The sequence below is a fragment of the Echinococcus granulosus genome, assembly GCF_000524195.1.
Source record: "Echinococcus granulosus chromosome Unknown EG_S00128, whole genome shotgun sequence".
NCBI lineage: Eukaryota > Metazoa > Platyhelminthes > Cestoda > Cyclophyllidea > Taeniidae > Echinococcus > Echinococcus granulosus.
Genome location: NW_020170508.1, coordinates 24,037 through 48,478, shown reverse-complemented (window position 1 = coordinate 48,478; position 24,442 = coordinate 24,037). Strand labels below are relative to the sequence as shown.

The following is a 24,442-nucleotide window of genomic DNA, read 5'->3' as shown; positions in this document are numbered from 1 at the left end:
AAAGCTGAGGAATACTTATTTATTCTAGGAGTTAGGTTGCTCCTCGCTTTGAAGAGCCTCGGGCCACAGCAGTCAGTTCTGTGAACATTCAATGCCTGGGAGACTACTGTGGCATCGTAGTAGGTGTCGAGGGTAGCGGTGGCACGGTTTCCATATCCATGCAATGGCGTGTGACGATGAGCGGATTTCCTCGTTGATATCCACGCTCATGGAAGACTTCAAGCCCACTGGAAAGCTGAGGGATACTTAGTCCTTCAGAAGGTGAAATATTCCCCACTTTGAGAGCCCCAAACCACATCACAGTAGTCAGTCCTGTGAACATTCGATGTCAGGGACGCTCGATTAACCCACATCAAGAAGCTGTTCTTTCTCTAGGCACAATGATGATACAAACATTCATCAATACTCAGAATTCTCAAAGTAAAGCACAAGCTAGATATCAAGATGGTTAGGCTGTCCTACGACAGCTCTCCTGCACTGACAAATCTTCCTGCCAGAGAGCCTACACTTCCTAGCAAGCTCGAGTCCCAATTTGACTTGAACCCTCCTCAAATTCCTTTGAAAACATCTACCCAAAGAAAGCAATGCCGATATACCGAATCTACATTGTGACAATTGACAGAATGCCGTGCAGACTTCGATGGGACACCTCAAGTCCTGTACTGGGAAAAAAGTATTCACCTCAGTAGTCGCAATAATAAATTCTGTGTACAATTTTGACAACTGTGGAAATACTGTCCACAAAATTGCGGAAATGTGTAGTGCATGAGTAATTTTGTGTCGAGAAATTACCCGTGAATGTATGACACCAATCGCGGTGATAAGCTATGGTAACCCACAAGTACTACTTGAATGAAGTGCCCACGCTATTGGAAGTAGGATTATAAGGACACTTTCTAGACTAACCAACAAGGAGGAAGTGAGAGGAAAATGCCAATTCTCCTAGAAGTTGCGTAAGGCGCGTTCCAGTTTTCAAATGCCGGGGGTGAGGGAGTCGATAACCTCGACGCGACGCCAAATCTTAAAAAAAATACGTGACACTGCCTTTGGGGAATTAAGTAGTATGCACCACAGGCAAAAATTAATTGCCGCTTGATTTAACGTGGTATTTTTATAAAGTAACCCGATTTCTACGCCTACTTCTTGACCTATCGCCCTATCTGCTACTTGTGTAAGCTTCTCGATAGGTGAGCATGCGTTATTCAAGTTTTCACGACCTGCATTCAGTCCAAATCGCCTCTAGTGGCAGTTGACATCAACATGTCGCTGTCAAGCTTGTTGGTGGTATCCCCACCGACGGCTCTCCAAATTTCGAATCAAGGGAGTTGGAAACCAAATGATCAGAAAAACGATCGACTAACCATCTCTAGGTGGAGGAGTCCTGCATGCGAGGGAGGAGAGTTTCGTGGAAATGGACTTGCGTAAATATTCTGCGGATTCAGGAACCTGACAACCGTCTCCGATGTCTGGCTACCAAAATTAATCCAACTGTCTCATTAGGTATAACAGATGATGAAAGTCCTATCTGGTGGTAGAATTTAACCAGAATGGGCTCTTTGGATCCTAACCATTGGAAGTCAAGACAACAGTGACGACATACCAATTCCATCGTCTACATCCGGGATTCAAGTGGTCAAGAAATCCCACCGTTCGCAGCATACCTCGCTGCAACGACTTGCTGTAACATTTAGGAGCTTGAAAAATGCATGAACCTGTTTTTGTCTTCTGGAGATGTCGACAGGCGCAGGAAACCTTTATCTCCCCTTTTCATGTCTAGCTCTCGAACATCCTGGAACATCTCGAAGCTCACCTCTTCATTCAGTCCGCTTGATTGGTCCGACACTCTGTGTCTGCAGCCAGCCGACAGTCACATATACAAGCGCTCCACCTTCAACTTACTCATACGAGCAGGCACTGAAGACGTCCGCCTTGAGGTCTTTGTCCCATTCATTAATTCCGGTGAGGACCTCGGCAGGACGCAAACACCAGTCCACAACAATGCTTTGCCAGACATGAATATGTGGCAGCCTCTCCGTATCCCCCTATTGAAATCCTTTTAAAGCCGCCTACTTCTTTCCTCGGTTTCAAGGCTGCAGAGGCCTCTCGCCAGATTTACGGCATAACACCTGGACAAAGTGCGATAGGTGGTAGTTTAATGCACTCCCAGAAATTCTTCAAGACGCTTAACTCCGGTGATGAATCCCCCAGTGACGTGGCAATTTCAGGAGGACAATGACAGGTTGATTTGAGAGTGAGTCCCAAAAGAAAAACCACAGTAATGCTTAACATATGAAAAGGCGTTTGGTTTGCATCAACACCAAGTGAGGAGAGATTGTCGTGAAGGCTGTTGAGCAAGTGGATCCCATTCACAAGCATCAAAATGATTGCCGACTAACTTACGTCGAGGAAAAGCGCTTTCTCTGTACTCCTTAGGCGAACTAAAGAGGGATCCACTACTCTACTGCTCAAACCACACTTCCAGATTGTGCATCACAAGTCCACAGACAATAGACTCAAGTATTCACCCGAAATTGCGCATCTATCGAGGGCTGAATTGACTTCTTCGAGAAAGTCAGGACTAGGCAATCAGTTGGAGGCAATCGCTAGACTTATAATAAGACAAGCGAAGACCTAAAACTGATGTAAAACTTTTTATGAGAAAACCTAACGACGCACTTTAGGATGCGCAAAAAAAGACGCTGTCTCATATCCATTCTCCATAACCGTCTTAATTTTATATTTTCTCTGCGTGGCTGTCATTCTGCGGTTACCAGACCGTCACACGGCAAAGCAGGGCACGAGAAGTCAAGACGTGGGATGGAAATGGGGTTAGTGGGAGAGGTTTTTGGCTTTTGCTCCTTAAAACAAGCATTTTTTTTAAAAAAAAGGTATTGCAAATAAGTAAGAAATACAGGAGGCTCTGGTGAATTTTTATGACTGAGACATACGACGAGGCGTGTGAAACTAATTTATTTTATTATAAAAAAAATACTAGACATTTATTTGGCTACTTGAAGAAAGAAAATATTAAATGCATAAACTTTGGTAAGAATTTTTAAGGGAGGAAAGGGAGATATTCTCACCTGCACTGCACACTTGGCAATGGGCTTGTGAGAATTGCAAAAAGAAGTCCTGAATTGTGGAACAGTGTCAAATTTTCCCTACTTCTGAATATATTTTTCCCACTTTAGGCTACAATTTTGTAAACACGGGTGGCCTTGCTTGAAGTGCCAACAGGATGTCAACGGCCCCGCAGAAAGCGTCCCCATTCCGATATTCTGGAAGTCATCTGTATCGCGCCTTCTTCCAAACCTTCCAGAACGTCCCGCAGTTGACTTCCTCTGTCAATTCGTCTCATTGGTCATTATCAGGTACAGATAAAATGCCAATGTGTCCGAGACCCGAAAATGCGCCATAATGGTGTTCTTCCATGCCACCTTCCGGCCAACATCCACCAGCGGACACACTGCACGCAGGAATTGCGTGCACGGGTTGGAAACAAAGACCCCATATTGAAATTGTTGTCATTTCGATTATTCCGACGGTAAGGTCGAAGGAATCTGTGCTTCTGCACACGCACACACACAATGTCAATCTGTACCAAAAAATTGTTCACATGATACCCAGATTAACATTTTGGACATGCGGGATTCAGGTTCATTCACAAAAACACGTCTCACGTGAGAAAGAGAAAACAATGGAATGGGTCCAGATACTAGATAATCAATCCTCTTCATCTCTTAGCCTTTCCACCAAGCACAAAGATTTAGAAGGTTTTTTTCACAATCCAGGGGACAAGGCTTAATGCATTATGGAAAAAGCTTCACTTCTACAACCCTGATGGCAGGAGTAAGGACAAAGGCACTACTTATCGCACAGAAGGGCTGAGAGGCACAATGAGGAAAAGTGGAACCGTACTGATCCGCAATGTTGGCGCTGAACAGAGGGAGTGACCGCATGACATGCCTGTCACCTACTACTGCGCGTGACAGTGGTATGCACAACACGTCAACTCAGAGGACAACAAGGGGCAAGAGATTCACAACAACAAATTTGCATCGGCGAAAAGTCATAGATCTTCTCATTTTCCCAAAACTTGATAAAAATAATAATACGACCCTGAAGAGGTACAATCTATTGAACCAATATTTCTGCAGCTGAGAAAAGGAAGCAAGAAAGGAAAGAAGAAAATATAGCCTACTCAGCGATCCTCGAACGCAAGTACTCCAAAATTGTCGCTGTTCCCTTGGCAACAATCGCAGGCCGTGGAACTCTGAAAGTGTTGCCGGTAACATGGAGATTTCTAAAAGGAGCAGAAAAGGATAAAAGGAAAAAATAAGGATTACGAGTGAGGTGCAAGAGAGTATTAAAGGAAAGAGGGTGGTATCGTTCTTCTTTGAGTGCTTGATGGGGAAAATGATCAAATGTCAAAAGAGAAAGTTCTGCCTTGCCAAAAATGCCAACTATTTAAGTGGGTGATTAGCTCCATTGCTGTTGTATGGTAAAAAGACACTCGGAAAATATGTTTTCCAAAAAACCTTGATCGTTGGCATACTGACAATACCTGAACCCAAAAACCGTGTCCACCCAATCGGTTTAGCTGATCCCTTCACAATCGCACTATCTAGATGGATATATCAGTCAACATGACATAACAGGGGCGGTCTTGACCTCAAAGCCAGTAGTTTGTACCAAAACAATCTCTTGTATGTATTGATAGTCAGCAGTCCCTTTGACTCAATTTCAACGGGGACTCAAGGTTGGGCTTGACAAAAAAATTTACCTTCTTTAAGTTTCCCCAAAAATGTCTACCGTAATGGTAGTGCGTTTCAAAGGTGGCCTCCAGCCCTGCTGAGAGATTTTATACATGAATGTGGATTCATCCAACCACTGGCTTGATGACACCAACTTCCCCAAGGTCGTTCGGTTTCAGTCTCCGTAAGGGCCACCGCTGTACCAGTTTTACTCCCGGTTTCCAAAAAAAGTATTGTCTCAAATTTCGAGCGCAGTCCAAAGGTTTGTGCAAACACACCTCTGGCAACTGCTGACTATGTGGCTGCAACGACTGCGTCCTTGTTTAACAGTCCACCCAAAGACCTTGGTTACCGACACACCAATCAAATCAACTGCGCAATCTGATTCACCAAAGATTTTTAGCAATTCGCTCCAAGCACTACAGGCCACCTACTTGGTGCAGCGCTTTGCTTGTGATTCAACGTGCTTCCATGTCTTATGAAAGACTTCAACAATGTTCGAAATTGCATTCAACTGAAGGTAAACAGGTTCCGGATTAGTGCACTCCGATACACACGTCCTGCCAGTGATAGTGTGTCTTTGAGCGCTTCCAAGACTTGCGATTGGGTGGATACTCGACAGCTAGTTGTACCTCAATGATTTTTGCCGTAACAGCCTACTTCCCAGGAGCTGATTTGAAAGCATCTGAAACAAAGACAATCGCTGGAGGCGCAAAACCCCACAGTGTCAATCAACACACCTCTTGCAAGATGAGGATGGTTTCCACCTGCCTTCGCTACATATGACCCCTTTTCGGATTAACTTCGCGTAAGACTTCAAATTCAGCAAGCACAGACATTCTGGTGTTAAAGTTTGTAGAATGACCTCAGGATCTTGTCCAATCTAGTTTAGAACCCGCATTCTGACGTCATCATCTTGAAGTGGTTGTAAAATGCACGCAAAAATTAAACAATGGGAAATAGCCTTCGGTCATTAATCGAAGCTTGCAATGTCGGCATTTTTTGCTGACATTGTCAGCGCACGTGATCCAATCGTAAGCGCGGCTTCCAATCAAATTCAAACGATGGCAAAGCACACTGAGTAGGAGAACTTGATTACCGGTTTGTCAGGCAGAACATAATTGATGCATCGCTCATGTTCTGGCAAATCAAGTTTGTGCAAAAACGGCTGCATTTTTCATTAAACAGATTTGAAATGTAACATAAGAGACTGAATCAAATATGCTTTCTAAAACACTTAATCAGCATTCGCACTGTTGAACCGCCGGGTCTTGCTAGCCGGACCGCCGATTTAGTAAGGAAGGCTTTTCTGTTGGTAATTCAGTGAGTGTAATTTGAGCCAGCTCAACTTTAGAGAAGAAATGGCACATCCTCAGTTGAAATTGATATCGTGGGTAGTTCACAAGGGCTGATTTAGATAATAGAAGGACAAGGCAGCCAGACGAGATGCTACTTGCCATGTAAATCGTTTACTTAGGCAGATGCCCATGACCACATCTCCACGATACTGGCAAACTAGACTGGCCATTTTCAGTGAGAAAATGGCCAACCCGCAAGTGCGCTCATGCTGCAGGCACCCGCGCCAACTGGTCAAAATGGATATGCCCGAATAGCTGTATGCTCTCCAAATAAGCTCGTTGAAATCAAGTGGGAGCGGTAGGTACGCATTTTGTAACTAAAGAATAGCCATTTGAATTAAGCCACTTCGTATCCAAACGAAAAAGGGCTCTACCTGCATCTATAATGCACGGGAATTTTCCCATGCCATTAATGTCTTTCATAAAATTGTTTTTGAGATAAGATTTAGGGTAAATCTTTCAAACTCACATCGTGAAACAGGTCATTTTTCGGGTTTAGTAAAGCATTATACTTCCTACTCTTGACAAATGGAGAATAAACAACCGAAAGGGTGAGATGTTTGGAGAGAAGAGTCCATTTATGAAAAGAGTTGCGCAACTCGGACGCATGAATATCTGCAGTACGATACAGTGATTGGACGGTCAGCAGACCAACTATACTACATTTGAATAGAGTTAGCTTCCCGAAAACAGTCGTGCGTGTGTCACCCAGTGTCGAATCTGGTGGTAGTGATTCGGTAAACATCCCTGTCAACGTTCGTTTAGTCAGTAAAGGACCCGATTTTGGAAGGACAAGAAATACATCACCTAACCTGTGATGTGATTCTATGGTGGCGGCGATCCCTACACAATCACTCGTGAATTCAAGAGTCGGGGCTCACAAAAACTTCGATAAAAAAGCAGGGCAGGCTGTCTCAGGATACTGATAAATATTTCCATGTTGAAAGTCCTTCCCAGCTATGAGCCAAACATACCAACAACTACATAAATGTAGCATCAGTTGACTATGTCGAAAAATGCACGAAATTTCCACTTCCTGAAAGATTCCAAGGCTTCAGTAAAAAATGAGCGATAAAACCACATTCGGCCAATGCCACAGCAATACAAATCCGGCTTAATAAATGAAAATGCATGAAGTCGTCTCGTTACATCACAACGTCCATTAGTAAGAAATTAAGCCTACTTAAATTTGATAAGTAAGCATTTTACACCGACTTACTGAATCTGTGTGCAAAGACCCAGCTCCGGTTCAAGAGCGCCAATATCATTGTCGGAGACATTCAGCGTGTGTAGTTGTGGCATCCGGTCAACAGAAACCACCAAAGCCGGTGGTAGACGTGTCAATCGACAGCTACGAGCTGATATTTCTTGCAGACTCCGACAAAGCGGCTCAACAAAGAGGATTTCTAAAGGTAGTTCAGGTCCCAGCCCTGGATTAAAATCCAAAACGAGCGTTGCTAGTGCTGAGAGTTTGGACAGGCTCATTGGAAGCGAAGTGAGTACATTGTTACTGTGAATAAGGAAAAGGATTCTTTTTACTGGGATATTTAAGCAGTCGACCCAAAAAATGTAGTTGTGCGGACTCACCTTAGGCTGAGTATTTCCAGCCTTGAAAGACAGCTAATTTCATTTGGAAGTTGTGAAAGCTTATTGTAGGAAAGATCCAGAACTGCCAGAGAATCTTGAAAGGCCATAATACTGAAAGTGATGAAAATAATGTGTCCGAGTTCCATACTTCACCAATGTCATGGTTACGGTTATCATCAGTCCTCAACCCTTCAGTATACCGTCAACAAATCCAATTATATGTTGGTAGACCATACAAAGTCCTAAAGAACAACTAAACGGCACAGACAAAAAAACGTTTTTGACTATCTACCGGTCCTGCACTCAACAAAAAGGCATTTGCAACTGGACCAAAAACAAAATTGACTTCATTTAAGGGATCCATAGGAAAAAAAAACTAGTTTTTCACATTCCTGGAAACTGAAGCTAATTCAGCCTTCGGCCAAAACAAGACCCACAAATGTACAATACCAAGCAAACAATGCTACCGTCCACTCACCCCATAGGGAAGGTTTCAATCCCACGATTGGAGAGAATTATCTTCTTTACTGCAACGTCCACATCACGCCCCCTGAGCGCCACTGCCCTCCACACCTCCTGGTCATCCAGCGGTGGCAGTTTGTCATATTCATCTTCTGTAGGCGCACCGAATCGATGTCCACCGGTTTGCTTTTTCCCTCGTCGTCCCCAGTCAAGAACACCGGAGCCTGCGACCACAGCCGGTAGGTGATCGTAGGGATTTGTGGACACTGCTGTCTCATTGTCACAAGGAGCTGTCAAAGATTCTTTTTTGGGTACTTGAATGCCTTCTGGCCTGTGACGCTCCCTTAGCAATGCCTTTACAGCCTCTGTGCCTGAATTTATGACATTTAGTCCAAGGCTTCGAAGTGGATTGGCACCCAGAACTAGTACATTTAGGGACTCCATAAAACCCAATTCAGTTGGAATGCTGAAATTGCACAGAAATGTGGGGTTAAAGTCCTACATATGGCAATATCAGAAGATGTTATCCTATGTTCCACCTCTTGATTTCGTTACTGGAGAGGTCCAATCGAGCCAGAGCAGGTAGGGCCTTCGGAATGCCGTCTGGCACAGCTGCAATACGATTTCGACTGAGTTCAAGGGTGGCTAAATCGTGAAGGCCTTGGAAAGGCTCCAAATTGAAAGAATCGATTCGGTTGTCACCAAGAGATACGTCTTTGAGGCGTGGAAAGGCCCTGAGTAGGGGTATTGTACAAAGATGATTTTTGTGAAGAGTTAGAATGGTAAGAGTGAGTAGCTTTGGGTCCTCGGTGATGCCAACATCTTCGAGGTCGTTGTCGGAGGCATTGAATTCGCGTAACACTAGAGAGATAGGGGGAAGGATGCAGACGAAGGGGCAGTTAATGAATCTAATATTCGAAAACAGGCCCTATATTTTAGAAGGAAATGACAAAATTGTTAAATAATGTATAAAATTCCACGACGCAGATATGAGATGATCGCTAGAGGGAACGTTTAAGGGAAAAATAGCTTTGGTTGATGCGCAGAAGTTAGCAGCGGATTAATTGACCAGTACAGTTTTGAGAAAATGAGTAGTTGAAAGTTCACATTTTGGATATGTTTGCCAAAGGTACACATTTATTCCAAATTTGCCTACCAATATATCTCCCTCCCTGTCTACGCTAGAAGCCTAGTCATCAAGTTTTTTTTAATAAAACAAGGGTGCTTTGGCTGCGTCATTCGAGAAAGAGAAATGAAGCAGAGGATGGAATTTGCAAACGCACCTGGACAAGATTGGATCCACCCTTGAGGAAGACGAATTAACCGATTTCTGCTGAGATTTAAACTGATCAGTGCAGGAGGTAGGTTGGGTGAAACTTGGCTCAGTTGGTTATCTGAGACGTCCTTGAGAGGGAGAGGCGAAAAGAGAAAAGAGTCTCGGTTAAGACCTGCAAGCTTACTTGCACTGAACCGGTATATTGACGTCTAGGTTTGAATTCAAGGGAAATGTGCCGTAGCAAATGTTCTTGCAGTAGACAACTTCGACGAATGAATCTACTGGGACGTGGAACTTGAATATTTAAACATTCCTCAATTGGCGTCAACAAAAATAATCCGTCCTCGGTGGTTTAGCCAAGGTCAAATGGATCGGGACCCACTTTAATTTGTAATTTCGCAGAAAAACCTTTTAGTAGGCTGGGGAAAACGAACAATCGTACAGTGACAGTTACGCAAAATCCCATTTATTTACAGTGACCTACCCATACCTTATTTACAAAGGGAGCATAAAAGATTACCACGATACCGACAACCAAAAGAGGGATAAGGAACTTTCCAAACGGAAAACAGCCAGATGTGATAAAATATCGCTTCGCAAAATAAATTTTTCTGTAGTAGAGTTGTCAACTATTCAAAGGCGAGCAAAGAAATGAAAGCTTCAATGATACATACGAGTTTCTCCAACGCTGTGAGATTTTCCATATCATCAGGTAATGCGGTGAGACGGTTGTGCGCCAAATCCAACAGCACTAGAGTCGTCAACTGTGTGAAGGTCTTTGGTAGCGTGGTGATTTGGTTCGAGCTTTAGTGGACGGGAGGGAGGAAAAGTGTAAACCACAGTTAAAGACTTCGTACATGCAAAAGAGAGCTTCAAAATTTGTTCAACGAATTTCAAAAGTGAAAACCGAATCCCCTTTCAACACAGTGCCTTTCTGCTCTTTCACATCCACCACAGCGCTCAACCATCACCCGCAAGATTTCAGTGGAGATAGATTTTCCACCACCAATGATTCGCCTACTTGTGTCGGTGCCCAAAGGGAGTTAGATTTTCCAAATCTCGAGTGTTCGTACACAATTCCGATGACTGTACACAATTACCTCGCACACAGACCATAGTTCGATTAGACCTTCAAAATCGAGCATTCAACGCGCAGAATGAAGGCTACAGGAATTATTCCCGAGGCTGCGAACCGAAAGAGAAAAATCGCGGTTGGAGTGTTCACAACGTGAGGTACGCACACCCAGCTATGAGGCCATCGCATCAGTCTAATGTCTTACTACTGAGCAGATGATTGTCCCACCACCAGCACACAAACTGCGCTTGAAGTCTTTCCCAGACATCCACAGGTTCGCGTTTGTTGCTTCCATTTGTAAGAGGCGACACGTTGGCTCACACCGACACACCTCCACCGTTCTCTACCACCTTAGTTTGCGGTAATATGGACTGATCCACAACATATACACCGACCATCACGAAAAATGGTAGGGGACTTGCTATTTCCAACTGGATACAGCACCGCCACTGCGACATCCTCTCTTACACTCATGAAAGCAAGTCCCGGTTGAACTTCAATGACCTGTAAGAATCTGTTGATAACTAAAAAGCTTTGATTGCAGTAAAGTCTTTTCGATAAAGAGAAGAGCGAAATGGAGAGGGGGGGGGGGGAGAATCTGAGTCCAAACCATCCTCATACTTTTCGGATTCAAAGCACCCTATAGGATTCCGTTTAAGCCCAACGCCCACATGCGATCTCCGCCTTTCTGGAGCCATAAACTGAAGTTCAAAGAGTTTCGGTTCGGTACTACATCAAAGTGGCAAGGAAGTTTTAGCACTTCTCCCCCAATAAGTGCAACTTTTCAAATGTAGTGACACAAGCCACTCTATACAGTTGACAAGCTTCGGACTCCTAGATGCAAAACTAATAACCAAAGGAATGAACAGTGACTCCACAATTTGGCCTAATACAAAATTAGTGATGAGATTTTCAAGAACATGAAGTCTAGTGGAATGCCGATTTTTGTTTTCACTTTCCGGAGATTCATCTCCAACTTGAAGAAATCCCTAGCTCTCAAGCACGTCCCTTAATGAATTCGGTTGGGAGATTGCGAGTTTTGTCACTTCTCCTGGGGCAACGTGGACATTACACTCTTCAGGAAGGGTGACCCTTGATCAATTTGTTACATCATCAGGATGATGAACACGTTCACACATGTGTTGCGTGTTATGTACCAGTTTAGGATTTAACTGACTGCACCAGTTGATCGTAGTGCAAAACAGTAAAAACTGATGAGGGGCAACATTTTTGAGCAACATAATTGTAAACAAAGTGTCTTTTCTGGCTGTACCCCCTAGTAGGGAGCATGCAAAACAGACCACCGCAGGATCCAACCTCAATTTTAGTCAAAAGTAGACTCATTTATGGAAAACGCGGTTGTTTTATGACTAACACAAAAGGAGGCAGCACTTTTGATTAGCAATAGATTGAGACCGTGAGTCCCAAATAATGATGGCTAGCGAAAGGCAGGTATAGCAAATCCTCCAAATTTTAAGACATTCAGTGGAAAGTTGAAACTGCATTTTAATTTCTGCCCCCGCATCCCCACAAATTTGCACCATTTTTTCGAGATGTTGGATCTAAATTGCAACTTGGATGGGAAGAAACAACCTGATTTGAATACGGAAATCCATTAAATGAACATCCCTACTCAAGGTGCACGAACTGTGGACGGGCATGAAAGAAAGCTATCTGAAATGCGTGTTATCAGCAAAGTTGCGAAATACGTCTACAAAAAGTAGAACATCCTAAAAAAACTGCTTTGGGTAGCATTTAAATGACTGCTTAGACCTGAAGTTACATTTGAAGGCGGCAATGTTTCATAATTATTATTAACTATGCCTATCAACCGAATTGCAAACTGTATTGCGAAGAGGAAATGAGCAGCCTAGTTTAAACGAGAGAAGCTTTTGAACACGCCTACAGTAGAGGGGCCTAGCTTCACTTTAGTTTGGCAGGTTTTAGACAACTCATTTATCAGGGAAACTTGTCAACTCAAATCTGACCAATTAATTCGAGTTTTGTACTTTTTAAATAATGGCAGCCATTTGTAGGATTTGCATGCCCGCGTTGGTAAGTGATACTTGCTTAGATGCAAATTTACAAATGCAGGCTCTTCGACATTCACAAGTCATATCACCATCCTGGCGACATGACCTACCATACATGTCATCACTCACCAGGTCCTTTGATTGATTCGAAACGTAACATTTGTATCATACATACAATGCAAATCACATGAGTTTTGCCTAAAACACGTGATGACATACAACAAGAACTTATGAAGGCCGCTGAGATAGACACGAGGACGAGATTTTAATTGTCTTCTCACTTTTAACGCGCTCGCCGCCAGCGTCACATCTATGCGGCACTTGTTCTGCATCAAATCGTGCACTGCAAACAGATTGATTGAGCCAAAAACAGTGCAATGGATGTAGCATGCCCTTCGTCTGAAGATCATCATGCCATAACAAAAACAGCTTTTGCAGGCGGTGGTGGTCGCTTTGCCTGAGATAAACTTTGGTAATAAAATCACGGGGACTAGAAGTAAGAAATTTATGCTAAAACAAGACCCGAGGCACTTTTTAGCCACTACGTTTGAAGGCATCACCTTGATTTAAAAGGTAAACTAGGAATAATTTACAGTGCACCTGACGCCTGGTTACGCGAACACCAAAGAAAGCTCGCGATTGTTCAATCGTATCTAACGCAACCCAAATTACCCACAGTTGGCATGCAAAGTACAGAGTGGACATGAATAACAGTCTTTATGAATTGAAGATTAAAAACACTGAGAAAGAAATGTAGTTGTGCAAAATTAAAACTGGCACCAAATTTAAAAGCGTGCCAGTACATGAAAGGAAATCCTAATATATCAAATGCTACTCAACCCATGATATCTTATTAGATATTTTAGCGGGTATAAAATGGGATTGAAGACAACGATTAACTTACCTCAATAGAAGCTGTTTTAAATTCACTAACGCTGCTACTTCTTCGGGCAAACCAGTCAATTCGTTGTCGCGAATCTACAGCAAGGAAAAAAATAACCACACTTGGTCACAACATCATATGGTGCTATGTAGATAGTGTTTAAAAAGCACAATGAATTTCAACCTTTGACTCCCAAGATAAGTTCACGAGCCTCATATAGCACCAACCGTAATTATAAATCCCTAGCCCTTTCATACAATGCTATTCGTCCTTAAAGTTAATAAAAAGAAGGTACAAGTATGAGACTGAATAACATGCACCAACGATGAGTAATTGATTCCTTGTCTCCCGACTTGGATTAAACTAGTCCATTCAATTAAATCTAATGAGGTAACTTACATCTATGTTTACGAGACTGTCTAACTGAGAGATACCGTCTCCAGGCAGTTCTTTTATGGAATTACCAAATAAATTGAGTCGAGTGATGGGTTCAGCCTCCCACCATTTAATATCGTCATCACTAGCTGATTCGAAACTGATGGGCTTCTCCTCTGAAAAGTGTTTGTTCAACGTCCAGATAACTGGTGGGACTAAAAAAAGAGGGAACATTCGATAACCTTTGTATCTGATAAAGTACTACAAATATACATCCTAGAAAAACTGAGGCGACATTACGAGAAATAAGCTAAATTGGCTGAACAAAATAAGATTACCAACACTTTCTCAAAATTTCCAGCACGCGTAGAAAGAAACAAAAATGGTCCCAAGAGTGCTTTAATCCGTACACATCAGCAAAATATTTCGAGGGTGGAAACGGTTTTTACTCAAGAATTAAGTACTACTTTAGGTACAAAAGAGGAAACCAAAGTCGCAACAAAATCAAGAAAACAAATCAAACGTTACCATAGGAAAGTCCACGGCCGTTTAAAGATATGACACCTGACCTCCTAGCAGCCAGCAAAATCTTTTCGTGGATATTGTGGGGATCGGAATCCTCAGCCCTCGCATGAAGGGGTGCGCGGAACATAACCAAATAAATTTTAAATTAGTACCGTTTTATTTGCCATTCTGATTGGTTAATTGGTGCCTCTCGGAATACAGGCAAAACAGCTAGAAGTCAGCAAAGCAAATATGAATGTTTATGGGATTTTTTGATTTATTAATAAAACAATCCGTGATAAATTTGACTGTTCCTAACTATAAAACATATTTATCTTTGCTACAAGAAGAATAGCAAGTTGAACCTATGGCAGTAAAATAATTGTTTCGCCTCACAAGGACTAAAGCTTTAAAACAACTTCTTAGACTCAGCACACGTGAATCTGTTAAAAAATAAGTAAGTAGCAATGGCATGATGCAGCAGTTTTAAATTGCCCGGAGGTTGAGTTTTTCACGATTTTAATTTTTTTTTCACTTAGCTATAAAAATTTCTCAAAGCCCTTACTTTCTGGAATAGTTTCACATCTCGTCAGGGTCAAGTCCGTTGGTGCAGGGTCTTTTTACCTCACTGAAAGGCGTGTGGTTTCCGAATGCAAGAGTCGAATCTTTTTGTCGAATGTAATTCTGACTGCAATGCGACAGGCTCCGCCTCCTGGGCTTTCGGAGGTGCTCACGTAATGGCTTCGGTTTACGGTCCCAAGGAAGCTAGTATGGCGAATGAATTAACACATCGAGCTTATATTGATGTCTCTGTCCTACCTGCGTCTGGTCTTCACACTCCTTTCGAAAGCGAAATGGAGTTTTATCTACAACAGTTTTTGGAGAGGCTAATTGATGTTAAGGTCTATCCAAGAAACCAGGTTAGTTTTTAGGTTTTTCATCGTATTTGATGTTGTACCTCATTCCATGCGTTATGCGCTTGCTCTTTATGTAATTCATTATCCATATACCCGTTAGGACTTCGATATATTCACTTCATGTTTTGTATTCCTCAGTGAACAATCTTGAGGTGGTGATATTTCCTTAAGATCAATGACTAATCTTTTTCTTTTTTGCTAATTTGCTTTAATCTGTCATTGGTTTGAAATGAATTGTTTCCTTTGCTAAACCCGGTAATCACCCATATTATATCGGTTTCACTTTAGTTCATTGTCCGAATTCAAATCATTTCTGGAGTGTCTGGACATCCAGCTACCATGGCAGCTTGCGTTAATGCCCTCTCTCTGGCCCTTTTGCCAACTTCAATTCCTCTTCAGGCCTCAGTAGTGGCGGTTTGCAGCTCTGAAATTGACCCTGACTCGCGACGTAAGGCTCTCAGCTTCTATCAATTGCCCATCTTTGTTAGATCAGAGTATATTGGGCATATCATGCCTTCTCCTTACAGCCGCAATGGTCGCAGTCGATATCGCTCATCCAGCCGTCAGTGCGCCTTCAGACGCGAAGCGCATCAAGAAGGAAAAGGGTGATAATAGCCGTGTACCCGGCGTTTTCGCTGTCTACTGCGGCCGTCCCGGTTCTGCCTTCACCGGTGATAAAGCCTCCTTTCCATCCTCCCAGCTGCTGGCACTTACTACCGATCTCGATCCCCACGGGCAGCTCTGTTCACGAGCTCGTGACCTCTTTGAAGCCATGGTCAACCAGCTGACTGCTGCTCAGTCTTAATCGAGTCTTGTCTTGTTCCTGTTTATATGGTTTGTACATAATTCATTTGATAACGTCAGCACATGGTGGAGTGTTTTGGAGCGTTTTGTGGGATTATGGTTGAGTTACACGTGGTGGGGTCAGCCAATTGAAGCTCTGCCATCTTAAGCTTAGGTTCTATAATGAAATTCCGCCTAGTGATTTTGAGGGGGATGGGATGAGGTTCTGTTGGTCGGATTCTATGTCGCTTGGGCTGTGGTGTGCCAAGGCGGTGGGCTAGGTACTTGTCTGTTCTGTTAGTAATATTGAGACTTAATTCATCCCACTAGTTTTGCTCTGGGAAGCGTGTGATTTGTTGTTTTGAGATGGGCGTTTCAGAGCTGTATGCGGTTTAAGTTTATCTGCTTAAGCATTCTCTACAGAACCTATGTATTTAAGAGATAAGCCGCTAAATTAAAGTACTCACCAACGCCCTTATCCCTGAATAGTTAGAGTATGCTTTATTAATAGAGTATCTTTTCCCTGCAGGCCAAATCTATGGCATCTCTCTATTGCCATAGAACACTTTGTAAAACCCTAAATTTCATGTGCTAATAAACTGCTGACCGCAAATCCAGTGATGACCTAAAAAGGATTTTTCCCAGAAAATAAGATTATTTTTCACCCTTAAAAATGAAAACTTTTTGACTTAAAATTTGTCACCGCAAACACGCCTCAACCTCTGAGCCGCGCTCGTTTTGCGCTCAAGTCGACGAGGTGAACTCACGCCGACCAATCGGCTCGCAATATGCGCCTTATCGATTTATTGATCAGTGAGCTGTTATCGATAAAGATTTGAACTCGCGTAATCGCGCAGGTGGTAGAGGCAGACGCGATCAGAGTGCTTAATCACACGGTTCGTGCAAGAGCTTAGCACCAGAATTTCAGAAGATCTCTAGAAGCTAATCGGATATTTAAAGAAGAAATACTATTTTTTTTTTCGTGACTCGCTATGGAGAGAGAACTTCGACGACAATCACAATTCAGCACAATCACCATGGGCTCGACTGTGCGCCTCGTGACAAGTGTGCAGTACAAGTATGAGGGCGTCGTCATTGCCTTCAACTCGGCGGATATGACCATCACACTTAAAAATGTGAAGTTTATGGGAAAAGATGGTCAAGTTAATGAAACTGGCGCGGACAAAGATGAAACACCCAAATTCCCTTCAATTGGCACTCGTTTTGAGTCTATAACTTTTTGGCTAACAAATATCAAGAAAATATCGGTCCTCAATGAGGCCAAAGTGAATAGTGAAATTGGGGATATCGCAGTCAAAGAGGCCAGTGGTGCCGAGAAGAATACTTCACCTGCTAAACCTATGGTAAGTGTTTTAAATGACTTTTTCGCTATTTTCTATTCCGTGCTCTTACTAATCACTATTAAAATTTAGATTGTAAATCGCGATAATGGAACAGCTGCCACCAACCCGACCCAAGAAAACAATAAGGAGAGAAGGCCCAATCGTAGGCCGCTACCACCCACAGGCAATCCTCGCCGCGGTAGAAATACCGATACTCCGCGTCAGGCCTACATAGTTTATAATACAGCTTCGGTTCCAGCACCAGTTTCCACTCGTGGCCGGTTCTCTGTTCCAATTCGGGAGGCACCAATGGAAAATCGTTTCGCTCGCAGACTCGGCCCGCGTAGTAGTAGAAGCAGAGCGCCTTATACACAGCCTACCAGAAATGGTGGTTTGCTTTTGTATTTGCCGCCCGATTTAACGTCTTTGTACCGGTCAAACGGTTTGAATATAATACCGCAATCAAACTTTAAAGGACCACGCAATGGTGCAAGGAGACGAAATTATGAACGTCGAAATGGACCCGCTCGCGGCGTTTCAAACCAGCAGGCTGACTCAGGTATTTCTTTGTATTTCTAGTGCGTAAATTCTAACTCGCGACATTGCAAAGCACTCCAGTTAACTCGTTTTTTCCTTGCAGAGGTCGATTGTAGCAAACCCTATGACTTTGAAACTGCCAATGAAGAGCTCAAAGTAGAACTTGCCAAAATAAATTTAAATTCCGAATGTGCAGACGGTCAAAATACTCCAAGCTCCGGTGACAGGCAAGTTGGTAGCCTCTCAAACGAAACTGGTATTAATTATAACGGCAAGACATCTGACAGCGGCGCATCGGGTGACTCCTCTACAGGTATTGTGAACACTGGGGCAGAATCTTCGACAAATACCAATGGTTTTCAGAGTTTGTCAAGGTAAAAATCAGTTTTGATGCGTGTTTACGACAACAATTTGAGCAATACTTTGATTATGAAATCAATTAAACTGTAGGGGTGAGTTTTATGTTCGGGAAAAGTGTTTCTTCGACCAGATAAGTCGCTCCGAGGGTGGTCCTCGAGGTCCAGTCGGCAGTGGAAAAGGTGAGCGTGGACGTCTCAAACAGGATAAAAGCCGTGGGCAAGGAGGATCCAACCGACCTGGGCACACTGGTATCATGTCTCATGCCCGCCTTGAACGCCAGCTCAATATTGAGACCTTTGGTCAGTCGGCAACTCGCAGTATTTACAACCAACGGAGACGACCGACAGGATACGTTTCTCGTGATATTCTCGTGTCAGCCACGGCTTGAAGCTGCCTAACTGTTATGCATTACTGCCATTATTATGCTGCTCTCTTCCTCCCTTTATAAAACACGTGCTTAGTTACGAATAGAAGCTGCGTTTGTCCTCAAGTTACTGCCATTCCAAAAAGTAGAGTTAATTTTGTTTATATTATGATCTGCGTGCGTTCTGTATTGCCTTCTGTATCAAGGACTTGTATTTGTTTCCAGTATCATAAAAGGTTCGTGAATAAAAAATTACATAAATTTGCATTAAGTGTTGCCGCTTTGTTCCCAGTTGATGGGTTTTGCCGTTGCAGTGACCAACTCCACAAGTGCATTTTGCATTGCATTAATTGCAGCCATTTCCTCCAACGTTGTATGGAAATGGAAACATATCTTGCGTTCGCTTTTTCGTGTTGTGGGTACGGATACCCCACCCACGTGAATGACTCTCAGTTCGCAGTGGTTGCACATTTTGCAAGCCTCTATCTTTGGAGCAGTTTGCTTTCTTCATCATCCACTGGAGACAGTGTGCCCATTGCTGTACTCCGTAGTACCACGGAGTGCGTACTACCGCACTCCACACCGGAGAGTGTCCCTCACTGGCACCGCTTTTTATTTCACTTGTACTTGTGTATACAGGCTTGAAAGAAAATTAGAAAGGGGAAGCCATCACCACGATTTGGAAATTGAGGTTCTAGCGAAGTTGGAAAGGCAATTTTCCCTATACTTGACCTCCGCAGGTGCAGGGTCATGTAAACAAGCTGAGAACGGTGGTGATCGACGGTTTGTGAAATTGCATATTGGCATACGACTTGAAGGACGAGGTTGCTGCTCTTCGCCACTATTTGGCGTCGTGAAACAAACTGATGTGGGACAGAAAGGTTGGATGGCTAAATGCGCTCCACGTGAAGGAAGGAGCATGCAGGGCTGGTAACCCCTGGGGGAATTGGTAGCAGCGAGTCGATTCTACTCTCGCCACATAGACTCAGTGCAAGACCTAGAGTTGGTTGACGTGTGGGTTGCGCGATTAAGCAGTTCCATCGTCGTTGTGCCTGACACCCTAGGGCGAAGCAATGAAGCACTTAATTCTGTTACAATTTCCGAAGGTTCACGCAATTCAACCAATGTCGGCAAATTTTGTCAATAATTTTTGCCTCACTTCGCTTCCCGCCGAGACATGGTCCTGATCATTTGGCATGGGCTATTGTACAGCTTCGGCCAAATGGAAACACAACCCTGCCCGCTGCTTCGTTCCCTCCTGTCAACGCTAGAATTTGATTTTACCGACCCCACTCATCGGCATCTGTGCTTGTTCCTCCACCTGCCCCATTTCGACTCTCCAGGAGCACCATTAGCCGCTTCCCTGACTGGAGGACTCGTTCACCATCTCCAAAAGGTGAAATACTCCTAGACAACAAAGCATCAACTGCCTGACGCCATTTGAAGCAGATGTTGAAGGTGAAGCTGCCCCACAACGTCGCTAGTCGCTCACCATGAATACTAATCGTAGTTTGTTCCATCCTTCCAGTGAATGGCGGCATCCCTGACGAGCTTGCAAACCAGTTGACTGGACTGCATTTAGTCAGATGAAAGTGACGATAATCTCGAACCTCTTCCACTTTATTATATGCCAGGGCTACCGATTCTTGTAGCTGCAGACGCACGTTTACGCTTACGACATCAAAGCCGAGTTACAACATGCCCTGCTTAGATTTCAAAGGGGACTGAGTGGGAAGACTGTTATGCACGCTTCGTGGACTCTTGTTCCAGTTGAAAGGCATTACGGACAAGTGGAAGAAGAAATCCTCGGAATTGTTTTTTTTTGCAGCCCGCCACTCGTTCTTTCCACAAACTGCTATGCTATCGGCGCTGCGGTGGCAGCACTACGGGTTGGGGACGCCGTCACGGACCCCTTCATTCATACCACTGCCGAAGACTAGAAGGCGGCAATGTCCAGCACAACGTTGGCATAGACAATGCGCTTCGCTTAGAACAGTTAGCCACCATTCCTCCGCGGTGGCTTCACACGCGTCACCGCTTGGAAGTTCACTTCTTCCACAACGGTCATCTTCGAGTTGAAGTTTTGCCTACTGGCCACACAGTGACGAGGATATGAAAGATTCGGTCAACAAGGAGACAAAGTTTCCTCCAACCTCTACACCAACACCTTGTCTCCAGCAGGGAAGACCTCACCACGGCTTCACCACCACAGGATGGATTAATGGAAAAAAGTGTTGATCAAGGTGCTAATTCTTGTCATTCCATTTAATTTAAATTTCAACATGACAAAAAATTTGAATGATCTTTTTCACAAAGTACCTTATTTTGACCTCATGATACGCATCCTTTAACATGGATGGGGCCTAGAAACTGCACTTGTTAAGGTCTGTTGACTTGATCGCAACAAAAAATTTATTTATTGGAGGATGGCGTATTTAAAGGGCGAGAACACTTTCCACGCGAAACAAGTGACATCATGCCTAGAGCCGTTCTTCCAGCTGTCAGGCTGCTTTGCGATGCTTGCCTTAGACAAGGTGAGTAAACAACTTTTCTTGTGTCTTATTCCCCCCTCCCCACCCTCTACCCTTCTCTTTGCTACCCCTCCATCCGGTGAGGTGTCCACTTGACTCACCAACCGCCACTCTAGATTAAAACATTTTAGCTGAAGTGGACTGTGATAGGAGGAGGAGGAGGAGGAGGAGGAGAATGTATTGAGCTCCAAGTGTGTGTGAGAACTCGTTCACATCTAATTCGGTTCTTTGGATCCATAACATTCCTCTGTTTAATATCCATTCACGTCCACGCATTCGCCGAAGTGGATGGTACACCTGAAATGCCGCTTATGCTCTTCAACGCAACCATGATCGGTAATCGGTGGAGGTCAAGTAAATTTGATCAAATTTGGTTGCATTCCAGGCACAAGGAACGTCTACAGACTGCCATTCAGGCCTGAAATCAATCATGGCAACGTCAGAGCGTGCAGCTACTGTCCCACGCCGGGTTGTTGCGAGAGTTTCGGCTGCGCTGGTTACTGCCTCAACGCGAACTGGTTCAATGTTTCCGGGAACAACAGAGGCTTCAATAATATGGCTCCAATGAACAATCAGAACTGACTTCTTTCTCATTAAAGGATGACTTAAAAAGCACATAATTTTTAATAAATAATAAACAAATAAATAAATTTAAATAACATTAAATGTGTCTTGACTTCGCTTTTCTGGTTTAAGTTTATTCACGCTCCGAGTTCCCTGTCTCCTGGCCAATTCTACCAGGCAGCAGGGTGTACTCAGTTGTGAATAGGACTCCAGAGCAGGTCAACTGGATGGTTTACACCGTACTAGCCTCTACTGGAGTTCAGTCGGGTCAAAGTCAATGCAAAGAGTTGCAGTACAGCGCCCCCCCACTGCCGGAGGGAAAATCACCCGCTGCCAAACCGTGCCAGTCAGCAAATCTCCTTGCGACTGAGACGATACTTGACTGCAACATCATCGATTCCTCCTGGCAAGTGATCTGCATCTGGGGTCTGTGGTGGCTGTCTCGTGTGTCTACGGCTAGTTGAAGGGGACCCTGGCCTAGAAGCAGAGTTACATAAAGAAGAGGAGGTTGGATTTTATTTCGTCTGTTCTTCCTTGTTACGTTGTTTACTCGTTAGCGATGCCCAGCCATATCCATCCGGACTCTATCCACCTAGAAGGGAAGTGTTAGGGGAGGGGAACGCGAGTTTACATAATTGATGTCTTTATTCAGGAAAGGTAGACAGTTTCCTAACAAACTTTGCCTGATGGTTCACGGCTGGCATCGCTTCAGGTGTTAATGGTTTTCCTGCAGAACCTGGGATTGGGGTAGTTGTCAAAGGCAGACGCCATTTTCAAGCCTTCTGCTAAAAGTCGTCACCGATGCTCCCATCCGTAGCATAAGCACTTCTTCCGTTCCGTTGGAGCATATCTCGCAGCAGTGGAAGTCAAGAGAGATGTCCATTAGGTGCGGCTTTGCTTTCCATTCCTTCCTATGTAGCGCTTCGAGCCCTCTCTGGAGAGGAGAGAAGACAGAATACTTGACCTATAGAAGGGCTTCGGGCTACTGGCATGCCCTAGAGACCAGCCCGCCCAGCAAAGGCACAATAGTGGAATCTAAAGCAGACCCTTCACCAAAATCGAGGCCTAAACTCTTGGTCCATAATTTTGGAGTTCAAATAGCCTTCTCGGAAGGAAATGAATGGATTCAAATCGCAGACAGAAGCACCTAGGACATCGATTCCCTCTACTTTTCCGTGCCTTAATGACCTTCAGTCAGACTTGAAGTTGTGTGGCGATGATCTGCAAGGAGGTTAATAAAAACTAGTCACCTCTGGTCACAAATCAACAACAACTGCGAATGGACCTCCGCACAACGAAATGGAAGAGTGCGCTGAAATAGGAAAACATGCAAAAGAATACACTGTTTTAAGGAAACGCATTCTATGGAATGGACTGCAATTTTCGTGACAAATATTCTGGATTTATTGGACAGCACGCGAGGTCGACAAAAATTTTACCTTAGTTTCCTCGTGACAACCAGACCGTCTAGGTGACCATTGATGAGATCTGGAATGCTACCTCAGGTCCGGGTGCTGTTACATCTTCCTTCACCTTGACAAAGAATGAGAGGCCGCATCTTTGCTACATCCATGAAGAACACGTCTCACACCATTTCCATCAAAGATATTTGTTTCAAAGTCAAGAACTTGCCAGCTGCTATCCGAATTCTCTGAATTAAAATTAAAAATGCAGGCAATTTTACTTTACAAACCGTAGCACGTGGAACTGCTGCCCCGCCACCGTCAGCTGATTTTCAAATATGTATTTTTTTCTTATCAATTAGTACACACCACGAGCTGCACATTCCACGAAACTCGCATCGAATGCATTGCTGCTATTCTCCACCGAGGTAGCTAGTACAACAAGTTCAAGCACAAGTGAGTGGATGTCCTTTTCTCTTTTTTTGTGCCGAGTTATCCCACGTTAGGGTGGCAAATCTTTGGGTCATTTGACTACTTCATGCCTGTCTGTCATCCAAGGCACAAAAGCCGAAGCATTGTTGTCCACAATAGGTTTCCTTAGACCATCTTTTTCATTGTCAGGCGTCTACTTACCACCTTCGGACGCTTCTAACCGCTATTTCCATCCACCTCCTTGTTTTCTTGCTTTTACTTGACAGTGGTTCGTATTCCTCTTGGCGATGGTGGTCTGACAGCCCCTCCACATTCCACAGTGAGTTCCACGAGCAGATAGTTACATCTGCTTTAAAGTTTATTGCTACCCTACTGATGTCTGCTATTGTTGTTGGATTTTTAGGTATCCAGAAGCAGACGATTTTTGGAAACTTTTGTTTACCTACTTCTCGCCTGCTGCGCCCAGCTACCCGAGTCGGACTAACATCTTCCGTGCTTGTCATTCCCACTTTCGCAGTTTCCTTGGGAGGATTAGACGAGTGGCCAGACGGTGGAATAAGCCAACGTTTATGATTCAGTAGGAGATGAAATGGTGGAAATGTAAGAGGTAAATTGGTAAAATTGGGGAAAATAAACAAGACTGGCATGGTGAGAGAGAGCCTTGGGTGTTGCTGAATGCCTTGGTGGTCGAAGGATAAAAATTAATGGGGCCAATCACGGTGGAAGAGCAAGGGTGGTTTGCTATTCAAATCACCGAAATTCGATGACACCATCGGACCCCACATAGCTCATTGAACTAATTCCAAGAAATGTTCTTTGTGGAAATTATGCCCTAGAATTCATTCATTTATCCATCCTGTATCCATCCTGTATCCATCCATCCATCCCGTATCCATCCCGT

The 24,442-nt window shown here is 43.9% G+C and overlaps 4 protein-coding genes across 4 annotated transcripts; 3 read left to right on the top strand and 1 right to left on the bottom strand. All coding sequences in view use genetic code 11, as the record gives it.

Annotated features, from left to right (window-relative positions):
• Positions 1-3,354: 3,354 nt before the first annotated feature.
• Positions 3,355-14,455, bottom strand: EGR_09012 (Leucine-rich repeat-containing protein; the record flags this gene model as incomplete). Its single annotated transcript, XM_024498261.1, has 11 exons — positions 3,355-3,568; positions 4,202-4,303; positions 7,332-7,622; positions 7,700-7,810; positions 8,178-8,627; positions 8,701-9,022; positions 9,445-9,565; positions 10,112-10,241; positions 13,450-13,523; positions 13,828-14,018; positions 14,332-14,455. 11 exons carry the CDS (start codon positions 14,453-14,455, stop codon positions 3,355-3,357), a joined length of 2,130 nt encoding a protein of 709 aa, XP_024347316.1.
• A 502-nt stretch (positions 14,456-14,957) lies between these two features.
• EGR_09011 (Exosome complex exonuclease RRP46) lies at positions 14,958-16,029 on the top strand (the record flags this gene model as incomplete). Its single annotated transcript, XM_024498260.1, has 3 exons — positions 14,958-15,227; positions 15,513-15,672; positions 15,752-16,029. The coding sequence occupies 3 exons, from the start codon at positions 14,958-14,960 to the stop codon at positions 16,027-16,029; spliced, it is 708 nt and encodes a 235-aa protein (XP_024347315.1).
• A 970-nt stretch (positions 16,030-16,999) lies between these two features.
• Positions 17,000-18,635, top strand: EGR_09010 (hypothetical protein; the record flags this gene model as incomplete). The annotated part of the gene is made up of 4 exons (XM_024498259.1): positions 17,000-17,371; positions 17,441-17,909; positions 17,991-18,261; positions 18,338-18,635. The coding sequence occupies 4 exons, from the start codon at positions 17,000-17,002 to the stop codon at positions 18,633-18,635; spliced, it is 1,410 nt and encodes a 469-aa protein (XP_024347314.1).
• A 1,198-nt stretch (positions 18,636-19,833) lies between these two features.
• Positions 19,834-22,170, top strand: EGR_09009 (hypothetical protein; the record flags this gene model as incomplete). Its single annotated transcript, XM_024498258.1, has 4 exons — positions 19,834-20,007; positions 20,440-20,712; positions 21,528-21,660; positions 21,839-22,170. The coding sequence occupies 4 exons, from the start codon at positions 19,834-19,836 to the stop codon at positions 22,168-22,170; spliced, it is 912 nt and encodes a 303-aa protein (XP_024347313.1).
• Between the last annotated feature and the right edge of the window lie 2,272 nt (positions 22,171-24,442).